The 14,872-nt window shown below is 39.5% G+C and overlaps 1 protein-coding gene across 12 annotated transcripts in view; it reads left to right on the forward strand.

The window, feature by feature from the left end:
• UNC79 (unc-79 subunit of NALCN channel complex) overlaps window positions 1–14,872 on the forward strand; it is a 238,665-nt gene that overhangs the window by 125,787 nt on the left and 98,006 nt on the right. For all 12 annotated transcript variants that reach the window (XM_077910403.1, XM_077910396.1, XM_077910402.1 and 9 more), the window contains 6 exons: window positions 1,185–1,326; window positions 4,316–4,395; window positions 4,483–4,631; window positions 8,117–8,274; window positions 12,241–12,422; window positions 14,136–14,337. In XM_077910403.1, the coding sequence (XP_077766529.1) occupies window positions 1,185–1,326; window positions 4,316–4,395; window positions 4,483–4,631; window positions 8,117–8,274; window positions 12,241–12,422; window positions 14,136–14,337 (913 nt within the window). The remainder of the gene's footprint in view (window positions 1–1,184; window positions 1,327–4,315; window positions 4,396–4,482; window positions 4,632–8,116; window positions 8,275–12,240; window positions 12,423–14,135; window positions 14,338–14,872) is intronic.

Below are 14,872 nucleotides of genomic sequence, written 5' to 3' on the forward strand. Positions count from 1 at the left end.
ATGGGAGGATGATTCTGAACCCATGGGTTATCGAAGAGTCAGTACACAGCAGGGAACTCTTGACCATATCGAATTTGATGAAACTCAGTTCATTATTTGATTTAGTGCCTTGCTCATGGGTAACCTAGGGACAGGGTCGGGCTTAGCAAAAACTGTGAAGTTGGCAGAGATATTCTTCAGGGCTCTCCCAGCCACTGTGCTTCTGGCACTTCATCATTCTTGAGCTGGCTGTCAAACAGTTCTTGGAAAAAATGTGTACTGGTTCAATTAGCTCAGAGTATGATTTTAAAAGAGGATATTTAAAGTGGGACTTGAAGGAAAGAAAAAGCTGGAATAGGAGCTTAACTGGAGATGGATATTTTAAGTGGCAGCCATAACTAGTGCTCTCTTTCTCTCTCTTAAAAAATCTTCCCAATTTCAGCAATTTCTGCAGCTGATTTTATACCTGACATGTATTGTCTATAAATGTATCATGTCAAGTATAGTCACATTGTTGTGCAACTAATCTCCAGAACTTTTTCATCTTGCAAAACCGGAATGCTAACAAGATCTTCCTGTTCCCCACTCCCCTGAGCCCCTGGACACCTCCATTCTACTCTCTGTGCCTCTGAATCTGAATCCCATAGAGACTTCATATATCTGGAATCATGCAATAATTGTCCTTTTTACAACTGGCTTATTTCACTTAGCACCATGTCCTAAAGGTTCATTCACACTGTAGCAGGTTTCAGGCTTCCTTTTTAAGGCTGACTGATGTCTCACTGCCTGTATATAACACATTTTGTCTGTTCATCTGTTGATGGACATTGCTGTGAATTCCATATTATTCCTTGCTAATTAAGTACTGTTGCTGAATAAAATATGCATGGATTGGAATCACTTTGTGAGTGGGACATGATCATAGGAAAAGCAGGCCTACACTGATTTAATCATGTTTTTGAGACGTTTCCATATTTATTTCAAGGTAATGAAAATGTTTTAGTAACAGCTAATCCAAATTCCCTTTAATTATTGTGGAAATAAGCTCACATACCTTCAGAGGCAGGTACCTTTGCCTTTGGTGCTCAGCACAGGGCTGGGACACACCAGGTCCTTGATGGATGGATCCTTTATGGATCTGAGGAAACCCATTCTTTACACCCCCAACAGGCTGCTTACCTGGCTGTTTGTCATATTTGTTTTAGGAGCCCACAGACAGTCTTGAGGATAGCCTCCTTTCTTCCAGACCAGACTTCATTATAGGCCCTGAAGGTGAGGAGGAGGAGAATCCAGCAACCAAGCATGGGGAGAACCCAGGCAACTGCACTGAGCCCATGGAACATGCTGGTAAGTCGACTCTGGCATATCCTAGATAGCACAGTTCTGACGTTCAGAACCCTGGTTTTTTAGATTACTGTCAACATGGGCAAGTTCAGGCTTGGCATTCCTAGTAGAGACTGGTGCAAATGAACCATTTCCCCTCAGATTGTGAAATAAACAGGTAGATCCGAGATGTGCTTCTTGTAGAGCAGAGGTCACTGAGCTTCTTTCTGGTGGCAGTTGCTTCTTATCAGTAGAATCCTGCCATGTTTAGCACCTTCCTACCTACTTACAGCGTATCATCTTCTCATTGAGAAGTAGCTATGAACCAAGGCTAAACAACTGAACAGAGGGTGCTGGCACTCTCGACAGCCACTTAGGGCATTTGGCCAAGGCAGGGTGTTTTGGGATAGAGCCGATGGAACTTAAGTTTCTGAGTTCCAGGGGCTTGACTAGGTCTCTGGACAGGCTCACTGTGTACAGCTGCATGACTTGTGCCCTGAGGTTGGTTGGCTTCACTCAGAGTTGGAGGAAGGATGGCTTCTTTCCACAGTGCTTACAGTCTCTGTGTGGGCTAGTTGGGGACTACAAAATGGCAGTCAGGCTGGCTTGGAATCCTATTCTAGCTCTTCATGGTCTAAAGGAGTTTTGGGAGTTTCAGACATGGCCCCCATATGCCTTTGGGAAAGCTTGATTTCTGGATCTTGATTTCTGGGGAATCACTTGGGGAATTTGTACAGGACCTTGAGTAAATAAGACTTGTTTTTTTAATCTTCCTGTTTCTACCATCCTGAACCAAGTGGTCCACCCCTAGAATTAGAGTTTGGGAATCATGGGCTTTCCAGCACTCCTTCCGTGAACAGCAAACATCATTAAGTGACTATCGTGTGGGATCTGTTACAGCCCTGGGGGTGTCTCATTCAGATCAAGGTCTGATTAAGATGTTAGTCTCATTAGTGTGAAATGCTTGGTCAGATCTGCTTCTGCATGAATTGTACAAATGATTAGTTGGATATGAATATCTCGGATCACTCTCTTTAGAACCATTGAAATCTAGAAATTGAAAGAACACCTGGGATGACTGACTTCATTGGTTTTCAGCATGTCCTTGGAATTGTACATGCTCTGTGTTGTTTCCTTTGGACCTTCCCTTCTTAGGGTGGCAAGTGGTGGGAAGGCATGGGCAAGTAATAACGAACAGCCCAGGCTGCCCACCCTGTTTCACTCCGAGTGCTCTAACTTGCTCTCTTTCATATGTTGGAGTTTTGAGTGAGTTTCTTTAAACAGAGTATTCCATAGAAAAAACTTTGAAATCTGCTGATCTAATTCAGCCTTCTCACCTTGCAGATAAGGGAAATATATCCCAGGTGGATTAAATGTGCCCATGGTCATGTAGCTTGTATTTCTCATTCCTAATTTACGCTTTATGCTTACATGCTGCCCAGGCTATAATGGAGCAACAGGATCATCTGAGGAGTTGAAACAAAAATAAAATGAATGAGGTCCACCCACCACCCCCAATTCTGAGTATATCTGGGAGAAGATATGGAAATTGGAAATCCAAATATTGAACAACTAGTTAGTGGCAAGATTGAGACAAGAATCCGGGTGTCTTGGTTTACTTAGAATTAATGACTTTCTGAGACCTGGGCCTAGGGCTTATTTCTATCAGGCATTAATGCCTAAAGGAAGCAAGGATTTCACTTATAATCCAATAACCTGTACTCTTTATATACAAATATATTTTTCAGATCTCAGATGGCACACAAATCAATTAACTGCCACTTTGATTTATTTGTAACATTTTATATGAACAGTGGTGAAAATTAAGCAATTTCTTTTTATAAATTAGTCTTTTCCTTGCTTAAATGTTTGTTCTATTCGTCTCCTTCAAACACTACTTTGGGCTCCTGTCACTGCTTCCAGGCTATTTTCCTGCTTTTATGCTCTGCTATCTTACAGGGTCACAGTTATAAATTGTCTCCTCAGGGAAGCCTCCCTTAATTTTCCTTTGAAACCAGCCTTGCCTGCTACTCTGAGCCCAATACTGCTTCTGTTCTGTGGGCCTTCAGGCTGTGGTCTCGAGCACCTCTGTCAGAGCAAATGTGTTCTATCTGCATGTGTTCTGTGATTCTTTCTTCCTTTGAGAGTATTTCCTGTTTCTGCATTTTGTGGCCTGGTGCCTGTTTCTTATAACAGTCAGATATATCCTCCACTAAAAATACTCTTTAAAACTCTCACACTAGAAAAAATAGATTTGAGGGCTGGTGACATATATTTGAAATACATTAAAGTGGAAGCTCACCAATGAACTGTTCAGTATATATGCCAAGAGAGTTTGACTCCTGTTGTCTCTAGTTCCAGTAATTTTTTTTGGCAAAAAATTGCCAAAACTTAGAATGGTGATTTAAAAATGTTTTACACTAGCTTCTACATATGGCTAACTTGTGAATTCTTTTCTCTAGCGTGCCTCATGTACCATATACTGCCATCCTACCTGTAGGGGCGAAGGTATTAGAGAGACTCACAAGAAGATTAAAGCCATGAGTAGTTGTTCTGATTAAACTATGCCTAACTTTTTTAAGACGCTCCCTTTGGCATGAGTCCATGGGATAAATTCCTCCTTAGGTGCTAATGCAACTCTAATACCTCTCTTTAATACCTTCTTATCTCCCTCTCAATAAGGAAGGCATACCTGGCCAGGTGCCAGGCCCCTGGTAGCAGCAGAACTTGCTGCCCATGGGGCCAGGCTGGGGTTGCTTTAGGGAGCTGAGGATGTTTGACTATATTGTGAGCTACATGGAAGCTGAGATCCCTGTATATAGAAGGTTTCCTGCAATGGCATCATAGAAGGAGTATATGCCACCTTGGAGAGCAAATAAAAACATGACACAAAATACCTTTTAACATTTGTATATTTATTTTCACTCCTCTTGGTTTTATGGTCGTGATCAGGTCATGAGTGGTGGGGAAAAGGAGGAGCTATGCTAACCTTTGTGTAATTATTTCTTCACAGCAATAAAGAATGACACTGAGAGAAAGTTTTGCTACCAACAGCTTCCAGTAACTTTGAGGCTAATATACACCATTTTCCAGGTATATTTTTTGAGATATTTAAGTGTTTGGTGTGGTGACATTGCTATTTTAGATAACTCAGTAGTAACCCCGTGGTTCTTTGCATAGGAAATGGCGAAGTTTGAAGAGCCAGACATTCTTTTTAATATGCTCAATTGCCTGAAGATTCTCTGTCTACATGGAGAGTGTTTATATATTGCTAGAAAAGACCACCCTCAATTTTTAGCCTACATTCAGGATCATATGTTGATTGCAAGGTAGGTCTTCCTAACAGTTTTTTGTTGCTGTTGTTTAAATTTTAGGCTTTAGCTGTGAAAATCAAAGTTAGGACAAGATTTACAAACTCATTTGGCTCATTTCTCTTAGCCAGGAGAGCCTAATCACTTATGGGAATGACTTACACATAAACATTAGACTCAGTAAAAGAAATAAGTCAACATGAGGAATAATAATTTTCTTTGCTAGGTACTATAGAAATATAAAAGGGAAAATAAGGACTATTTGGTAATCAGTTGTTGGACAGCTTAAGAGTATAGTGTCCCGTAGAAAAATGTCAAAGGCATTAAGTCACTATTTACCTAGTATTATCTAGTACAATGTTAATACCAAAGACTTATTCAATTTCTTGCTTGAAATGGAACTGCTTGTGGACATCAAAAAATCTCTCTACATATCATCTAATAAACTATCTTTAGAGATTGTTGAAGCATTTTGAGAAAAATAATAAAATATTGCCCAGGCTTTATGTAGAGTTTTTCTTCCACAAAGCTTAAAATAACTGTTACGGTCTTCCTGGAAGTAAGTCAGAAAAATACTATCCTTGTTTAAATGTAAGAGAATGAGATAATAAGAAAAAAGAAAATGTTGGCTTAGGTTAACTTGGTGACAAAACCACTTTGAGGCTCTCTCTGTCTTTACTCATTTTATTCATTCATTCAACAAATATTGGGGGCTTGCTATATATGTTATTATTCTATGTACTTTGGGAATTTACAATCTAATTTGGAAGGGGGTGAATGTTATTTATACAAAAGGTGACCACATAATTTATTCTTCCTATTGGTCTACTTTTGAGAGTGAAAGAGGGATGATCTTCATAATGACCTCAAACAATTAGTATAATGTAGACCAAGATCTTGGATAAACTAAGATATATGGTCACCCTGTGTTTATGTGAGTCACTGTCAATCTGAAATATGTGTGATGGATGACTGTTTTGTATAGTTCAGAGGTAGGAGAGGTCTGGATGATTAGAAAAAGGCTCAGGAGCAGATAGGATTTGAATGGGCATTGAGAGAATGATAAAATTTTAACAGGTAGAGATTTGAGATGGGCAGGACATTTTGTGGAAAGTGGGAATGTTAAGAGTAAAGATGGCAGAGTTAGAATGAAGGAATTAGAAGTGAGTAGGGCATACTTAGGTGATACCAAGGTTTTTTTTTTGCTGTGTGATATGGTTTTAGGTGAGTAATGGAAAACGAAGCTGGAGAAGTAGGTTGGGACCCTAGTGTAAAGGGTCTCAAAGATAAGGGTTTCACTTGATGATGTTTGGAGATCTATGGATATCTTAAAACAATGAACAGGGTCAGAGTTGTACTTTAGTAACAGGAGTATGGAGAAAAAGAGACCTTTAAGGGAATGCAAAGAGCATGTTGCAGTGGCTTTGGGAATGTCAAGATGTAACATAGAACATTCTTCTGTAAAGTTTATTAGAAAAGGAAGGGAGAGAGATCAGATATTTAGAGGGGGGAAAAGGAGTGGATGTTAAGGATTTTTAGGATAAAGATCTGAAACTATGTATGGTCAATGCAAAGGATCAGAGGAAAGGGAAGAGTGAGTAGAGCCAGGCCCTGGAAGGCTAGAATATGTGATCAAGAACAAAAGGTGAGTAGAAAAGAGGAGGGATGCTCTTTCCTTTGAAAGGAGATATATTTTAAAGAAAAGAGAAATAAAGTGTCAGGGGGAGCTCATTACTGAACCTTAAGGGTAGTGGGTGCTGATGTCTTTAGTGAAAGGGAGGAGGATAGGGATTGGGTTGGGAGCTCAAGGAACATGAGAAAAAGTATAGTTCATGAAGGAAAGCAATAAGGTGTCAACAAAAAATAGTCTAAGAATGGCCAGCTTCAGGGTGAAACTGAACTTAGCTAGCACTAGTTTGTGGTTGCCCAAGTTAGTAGGAATTAGTAGGACCAAGTTAATTTCAGGGTCTGGGAATGGATGAGAAAAGGGGGCAGTGTGGATTTATTCAGGAGTAGGGAGTTGTGATTGGATTATGTTGGAAGTCAGGGGGATGAGGAATTTTGGAGTGAGGAAATAGTTAACTCTGAGATCCAGTCTAAGGTGGGAGGCAAATGAAATCAGAAAAGGATTGATGTTTGGGAGAAGAGTATGGAAAAGAGGGAAAAGAAGTCTTAGTATTAGGAATACTTTGGATGGGAACACTGTTCAGCCCAGTACAGAAGCATAGAATGGGAAAAGTGAAGAGTCTCCAGAAGTTTCCTCATGATAAAATGGGAATTCTACAGGTGAAATGGGAGGAGCTGGTGGAAGGGTAGACCTGGCTGACCTGGATTTGGGGAAGAGTAGGACTGATCTGAACAGATGGATGAGTAAGTCTAAGCAAAAGCCATAAAGGAGTAGGGTTGGGAGTTAGGCAGAAGCTCTGTTCATTCTGTGGGAGTGGGAATACTAAATAGGCCAACTTTTATTGTTAAAGCAGCCTCTACAGGGAACACCAGGGTGGCTCACTTGGTTGAGTGTCTGACTCTTGATTTTGGCTCAGGTCATGATCCTCAGGATCCTGAGATCAAGCCCCACATCAGGCTCTTAACTGAGCATGGAGTCTGCTTGAGATTCTCTCTCTGTGTCCCTCTGTCCCACCCGTTGCCTCCCTAAACAAACAAACAAACAAACAAACAAACACAGCCTCTATAGGACATTTATCCAGGCCAAGTGGATTGCCAGTGCTGTGGGATCTCTGCCTCAGCCTTTGGGTACATATCCCAGTTTTTTCCTCAAAGTACCACCCTGACACAAAAGCTATGATGAGCAATGAAGGGACCTGGGGAAGGAAGCTATTTTCCTGGTTTCAAACAAGGCTGCTCTAGAAAATTGGGAAAGCCATATGGGACTGGTGAAACCCAGGCTTTTTTGTTACTGGGATAGTTTTCTAGCAATGCTGCATATGGTTTGCTTCCTTCAACTACTTTGATCAGCTTGGGTTTTGTGTTCACTCTTATGATATAGGAAGGGGTCTTGACTGACAGCCTTGCCAGTTGGTGGAGAGGCTGTTCTTAATAAAAATAGACTTGTTCTTTGCTAGAATAAGAGAAAAAGGCTGCTGGTCAGGCAAACCCAACAAAGCTTTCCAGATGTTCACAGTAAGAAAATTTTTTTAAAAATCACTTTTCACTCATCATCTTAACAGAACTAATATCAATTTTGTATCGCTCATTTATATACCTGAATATCTAATATCTAATTTTTATTTTTTATGTTAAGATATAGTATTAAATGGTGTTTGCACCATTGTTACATAAGAGTAATTTCTTTAAAAAAATGAACAGAACAGAGATTTAGGAAAGGTTTGTCAGAGGACTATAGTCTTGTGGATGAGAGTAATTTCACCAAAAGCATCTCTCACAGCTGCCTGTTAGCAACATTTCCCTTAAACTGAGATAATTGTGTTTGTTTTCTAGAAAGGTTATCATAACTGTAACCACTTTGCTTCTCGCTTCCTCAGCCTGTGGAGAGTCGTCAAATCTGAGTTCTCCCAACTTTCTTCATTGGCAGTCCCTCTGCTTCTCCATGCTTTGTCACTTCCTCATGGTGCTGACATCTTCTGGACAATCATAAATGGCAATTTCAACAGCAAAGACTGGAAGATGAGGTTTGAAGCAGGTACCTCTGTTATGAGCTTAAAAATTCTCTGGGGGGTCACAAGGTAAACCAGATGTCCAGTCATGACATCTCTTGTTGACCCTCCTTTCTCCTTCTTTCTTTCTAGAACTTTTAAAAAATTTTATTTGTTTGTTTATTTATTTATTTAGAGAGAGGGAGAGTACACATGCAAGTGGGGAGGTGGGAGAGAGAGAATCTCAAGCCCACTCTGCATTGAGTATGGAGCTTGATGTGGTGTTCTATCTCATGACCCTGAAATCCTGACCTGAGCCAAAATCAAGAGTTGGACGCTCAACAGATTGAGCCACCCAGGTGCCCCTTCCCTTTCTTTTTAAAGAGTATTGCCTTCCTTGCTAGTGTCCTTTGGTGGTTCTACTTTAACTGAGTTTCCTTTATACTCGTATTTTGCAGAGTGACCCTCAGGTAGGATGACCCTGTTTAGGTTTGCCTAGGATAGTCCTAGTTTATGCTTGTTGTCCAATTGTATTTATTAATTGTATGCTTATTTATTCTCAAATGATCCTGGCTTGATTGAGAAATTATACAGTCATCATAATACATGATATTATGCAGTCTATATAATATATAATATGACATGATACAATAGGTGACTTGCGTCAAAGTAACTGGGAATGTTTGTTAAACACTCACCATTTCTAGACCTACTGAATTAGAATCTGGGTGGCTCAGTCCATTAAATGTCTGCCTTCAGCTCAGGTCCTGATCTCAGGTCCTGGAATCAAGCCCAAGTCAGGCTCTGCTCTGTGGGGGGTCTGCTTCTCTCTCTCAAATACATAAATGAAAATCTTTAAAAAAAAAAAAAAGATTCTTAGGGGGTAAGGACAGGAATCTACGTCTTTAACAAGGTCTCCAGATAATTGAGTTCAAGTTTGAGAATCTCTGCTGTTATACCTTTTCCACTGAAGCATCAGGGATCAAATCTGGGCCAGTGATGGGTATAATTTCCTGGTGCTTAGAATTGCAAGTTCTCAGAGGAACATGGTGAGGAAGGAACCTGGACGTGTTCTCTTAGCCTCACATCTGCTGCCTTCACTGTCACCCCAATCTGCTAGTATTCCCATTCTTGGGAGCAGCAAACAGGGCCCGCATGCCATGGTGTACCTTATCAAAATGGCTCTGTGTATTTCCATGTCTCCAAAATTTGGCAAAGAAATGGAAGTTCCATTAGGTGAGTTAACTATTATGCATTCCATAATATCTGGCCCCCTCAAAGAGTTCTTACTTTTTGATGCCCTGAGAATCCCTGGGGCTGATTTATATGATAACATCAGCTGTTGTAGAGAATTAGAGTAATAACATTTCCTAGCCTTGGGGACACCTGGTATTGGCAACATTTTACAGGTATTTAAATACAAGTAAAGCAAATAAATATTTATGCTCTTTCATTCCAATTTAATAATTATATTATTCTGAATCACAGCTCTGATTATGCTGTTTTTCTATTCAAAAATACCTATGGAATGAATAAAGTTCAAAATAAAGTACTTACACGGACAATCAAAACATCTTCTGGTCTGTGTTTATAGCCTCATTTCCTGCTCTTTCTGACACCCTGTTGCAACTTCTCCATTGCTTCCTGCTTCCCTCACCTTTTTCTTGGCCACTCTACTCTCTGTCTGACATCCTCTTCTCTTCAAGGTCCATTCAAATGCCACCTCCATTGGATCTACCTTCACATGCCACCAGTGAGTTCCACCTTTTCAGTTCCCCCGGTGGAAAGTGATTTCTTTGTCCCTTGGTCTCCCTAGCATTTTATTTATACCCCATTAGTAGTATCTATAGCTTTTTATATTACATTTCAGTTATAGCCATACCTGTCTTATTTCTTTAGTCAACTTTTACACCAAGACTTGGGAGTGATTCATAGGTTGCTCAGGTTGTAACAGAGTGCCATAAAATGGGGGGCTCAAACAACAGACATTTATTTCACACAGTTCTGGAGGCTGGGAAGTCCAAGATCATGGTGCCAGGAACATATGGTTACTCTCTTCTCTGTGTCCCCACATAGCAGAGAGAAAGTTAGAGAGCTCAGATTCCCATCCTCTTCTTAAAAGAATACAAAGTCCAGCACGGGGGGTCTTACCTTCATGAGATCATTTAAACCTAATTATCTCCCAAAGACCCCACCTCTGAATGCCATCACATTTGGGGGTTAGTGCTTCAACATAAGGATTTTGGTGGCAGGAGGAGAAGAAACACAAACACTGAGTCCTTAACAATTCATTTTTCTATTTACTTCCATCCTCCAAGTAACTGGGATAGTTTCTTAGTTTTATATGTGTGTGTGTGTGTACATCTTTTTAAGTATATATTTTAAATATATATATATGTATATATCTAGAAAAATGTATTTTTTTTAAATAAGGGAACTGGCAAATTTACTGAATAAATATTACATGTACTAGGCACTATGGAACCAATAAAAAGAAGTATTTAATTGATGAAACCAAATATAAACATGGAGGAGGTTAAGAAACTAAAGATATAATTCAAGAGCACAAAAAATAAAACATGTCCTGTAGCTACATATGAACATACAAATGCCTTATGTGAACAAACAGGTTGTAAACAAATAGTATTTTTTCAGGAGCTCATGGGACCAAAAGGCCACTCTAGGTCAGAGTAGACTTTACAGAACAGATAGAATTTTACCAGCAGGTTCTTTAAGGATGGTAAGAACATCAATAAGCGAGAGAAACAGAAAGAATATTCCAGGCTACTGGAATAGCTTAAGTAAAGTACTAAAATGTTTTGTTTTCATGGCACTAGATTACTTCCCTAGCTACTTTAACGTTTTATAAAGCCATGTTTTAAGAGTACCTGGAATCACTTAACAGATTTGCAGAATGATTGGAAATCCATCTCTGACTGCCTTACAGAGTTGGGTAGGGGATGGGGAAATAGGGGATGGGGATTAATGAGCGCACCTAGCATGATGAGCACTGAGTAATGTATGGAATTGTTGAATCGCTGTATTATACACCTGAATCTAATATAACATTGAGTGTTAACTATACTGGAATTAAAATAAGAAACTTAATTAGGGGCATCTGGGTGGTTCAGTTGGCTAAGCATCTGCCTTTGGCTCAGGTCATGCTTCCGAGTCCTGGGATTGACTCCTGCATTGTCTCCTTGCTCAGTGGAGTCTGCTTCTCCCTCCTCCCTTCCTTCTGCTTGTTCCCTCTCCCCCCACCTTATCGTCTCTCAAATAAAATCTTAAAAAAATACTTAATTAAAAAAAAAGAAATCTATTAAGTAAGCATGCATATATTGTGTATAAGGGCAGCCCTGGTGGCTCAGCGGTTTAGTACAGCCTTAAGTCCAGAGTGTGATCCTGGAGGCCTACGATCGAGTCCTGCGTCGGGCTCCCTGCATGGAGCCTGCTTCTCCCTCGCCTGTGTTTCTCCCTCCCTCCCTCCCCGCCTCTGTCTCTCATGAATAAATAAAATCTTAAAAACAAACAAACAAACAAACAAACAAACATGTGACTGCTATAGCCCTAGGAAGTCTGTTTATCATTTCACATCATCATACACTAAGAATGTAGCAAGGGGTCCAGAATCCAAAGTCAGCCTAGTGGGTACCTCCTGTCTTCCTGTGTGGTCCACAGAAGGGCCCTGGAATGGACAAAGACATGAGCATGGAGGCATTTTGAATACTTTGAAATGTAGTTTGAATTAAGTAATGAGGAGGACCATTAAAAAAAAAAAAAAAAAGACAAGTCACAGCTAAATCAAGGCTGCCCAGCAGAAAAGTACTGCAGTAAGTAGAAACATTTTCTGTTGAACAGATGAAATGGGACATTCAAGAAGGTGGCATTAGAATTTCCTTTTGGTTTTTCAAAACAGGGTGTGGGGAGCCCCAGCGATAACTTTTTCTCTGTGGGTTAAGTTCTTGTCTAAATAAGTGTCAATTTTTTTTTGTCCTCTGCCTTTTACATTGCAGTGGAAAAAGTGGCTGTGATTTGTAGATTTTTGGACATTCACTCAGTGACCAAAAACCACCTGCTGAAGTATTCCTTGGCACATGCCTTCTGCTGCTTTCTCACAGCTGTGGAAGATGTCAACCCAGCAGTGGCTACCAGGGCCGGTCTCCTGCTTGACACCATAAAGAGGCCAGCATTGCAGGTGATGTCCCTCAGATGTGTGTTATCTGCTCTGTGGATGGTGCTCTGCTCTACTAAACACATACAGTACTAATGATGATGACAGCAAGAACAGTGGGAATTTTTAAATGGAGAAAAACATCCCAAATCCACACCTTATTAACAGATCTCTTGTTTTTATTTCTCACTGCTCTTTTCAGTCTTTGTCCATATAGTGATACCACTTTTGACAGATACAATACTTCTATAACTTTTTTTGTGTGGCAGATTTTTTAACTAGGCTGATTTATCTTCTACTATTTAGCTAGCTCCTGGGCTGGGAGCTCTTGTCATTAGAACCTAGATACTAAGAGAAATCATCTCCACAATGAATTATAGTATAAATCAAAGCAAGACCTGAGAAGGCAAATATGCCTACCAAAAGGAAAGTCAAAGGAGCGTGAAATATGAGACCTGGAGAGAGTCGTATATTTATTTTATTTGGTGCCTTTATTTTATAATTGAAGAAACCAGATCTCGAGATAATGTGAGCCTTCAAAGGACACAAAGTGAATTAGTGGAAGAACCAAGACTAGGACTTCCAACGTTCTAGTCTCCTGCCTTCCCACAATGGCATCTTGTTTATTACTATATCATTGTAATTAAAGCTAATAATAATGGCAAGAGCTAAAATTGGCCAAATAGGTATTGTCTTTCCAGGATAGTGTATTAAGTTTCTCATTATCCATTGTCTCATTTAATTCCCACAATAATCTTGTGGGTTCCCATTTTACAGATGGAGAAGCTGAAGGTTGGAAGAGGTAGGTAACTTTTTCAAAGTCACGTGGCTAGTATGTGGCAGAGCAAACTCAGGTTCTGAGTTATAATAATGTCCATGTTCTTAACTGTATCTGTGTCTATACACTGCTTCCAATCCAGTATAAGCGCTCTTCCTGTAAAAGAGACCGAGAAGAAAGTGCAGGATCTGAGAAATTAGGTGGTTATGCTGACTGTGGACCCACACTCCCTCTTATAAAAATTCCCACTTATCTTCTGTATACTCCTTCTCTGTTGGTCTTAAGATTAGGTAGTTGTGTGTCCCACCCCTGCCCAGGACCTGTAATGTAGAAAGCACTCAATAGGTGAGAATGGCATGAATTAATAGAATTTCCTGGATGAATTATGGATTTTAAATTTCATTCAGTTAGAAAAAAAATGAGAATGGTAAGCAGGCTCATATACTGGAAAAATGGATGCTCAATCCAATCAAACTTGATTTTTTGAGACTGTGTATCACTAACATTCCAAGAAGACAAAATGAGTTTACTTTCTTTTAGAACCATGGCATTTAGCATTGAAGAGGAATTAGAAAACTGTATTGTATATTCTAAAATGTAGCTTTGGAAGCATGCTTCTTTTAATAGAAACTATAGACATTGAAAAAAGAAACATGAGTTTGAGAGCATTTGGATTAAGTGGTTATTAATGAATGCATTTGAAAACCAGTAACATACATTTAGTTTAGATTCCTGAACTAAAAGTCAAGAGATATTCTATAATTAGAATAAGTTCCTCTTCTGCACTTTATTTCTACCAAACTTGTAATAAAAGATTTCATTTGGATTATTCTACATGATATGTGTGAATTGTGGTGGTTGCCTTGTTTCACTGACTTTGCATAGTGTATTTAATTCCTTTGAAATAACTTAGACGTTTACATCTGACTTAACCTTTCTTCCCCCCGCACCCGCCCCAGGGCCTGTGTCTCTGTCTTGATTTCCAGTTTGATACTGTGGTTAAAGATCGACCCACAATACTGAGCAAGCTTTTACTCTTGCATTTTCTTAAGCAAGATATTCCTGCCTTGAGCTGGGAGTTCTTTGTCAACAGATTTGAGACACTTTCTTTGGAAGCTCAGCTACATTTGGATTGTAACAAAGAATTTCCTTTTCCTACAAGTAAGCAAAATAAAGAACTTGGTTTAAACAGTCACAGTTCCTCTTCTATCTGCTCGCTAGGCAGACCATACTATGTATGTAGCTTAATTTCCCATTCTGGAGGATGCCTTGACTTCATGAACTCAGTTTTTCAAGTATTTATTGAGTAACTGTAGTAATCCATAATAGATGAACTAGTTTCTGGCATTGCAAAAGTGAAACTCTGCTCATTTCCTTGAGGACCTCTGATAACCATTTTTGACTGTATATTTCTTAAATTTAACTCAGTTGTCATGTTTACAGTGTTTGTGAGCAATTTTGTGAGATAAATTTGCACCTTGTAAATTCACTTTTGCATGCTTATTAATAAGTTGGTTACCTACAGCTCTAAATAGATGGGAAGAATTGTCCACTCAACTATCTAATGATAATAAAAATTAGACAATGTAATCTTATGGTCTAAGTGGAAAAATCATAGACAATGGTCATGATAGGTAATAGTGATGACTTTTTATGTAAGATTCACTATAAAGAGAGATGAATGATTCATGTGTCC

Source organism: Canis aureus, chromosome 9, assembly GCF_053574225.1.
Source record: "Canis aureus isolate CA01 chromosome 9, VMU_Caureus_v.1.0, whole genome shotgun sequence".
Classification (NCBI taxonomy): domain Eukaryota; kingdom Metazoa; phylum Chordata; class Mammalia; order Carnivora; family Canidae; genus Canis; species Canis aureus.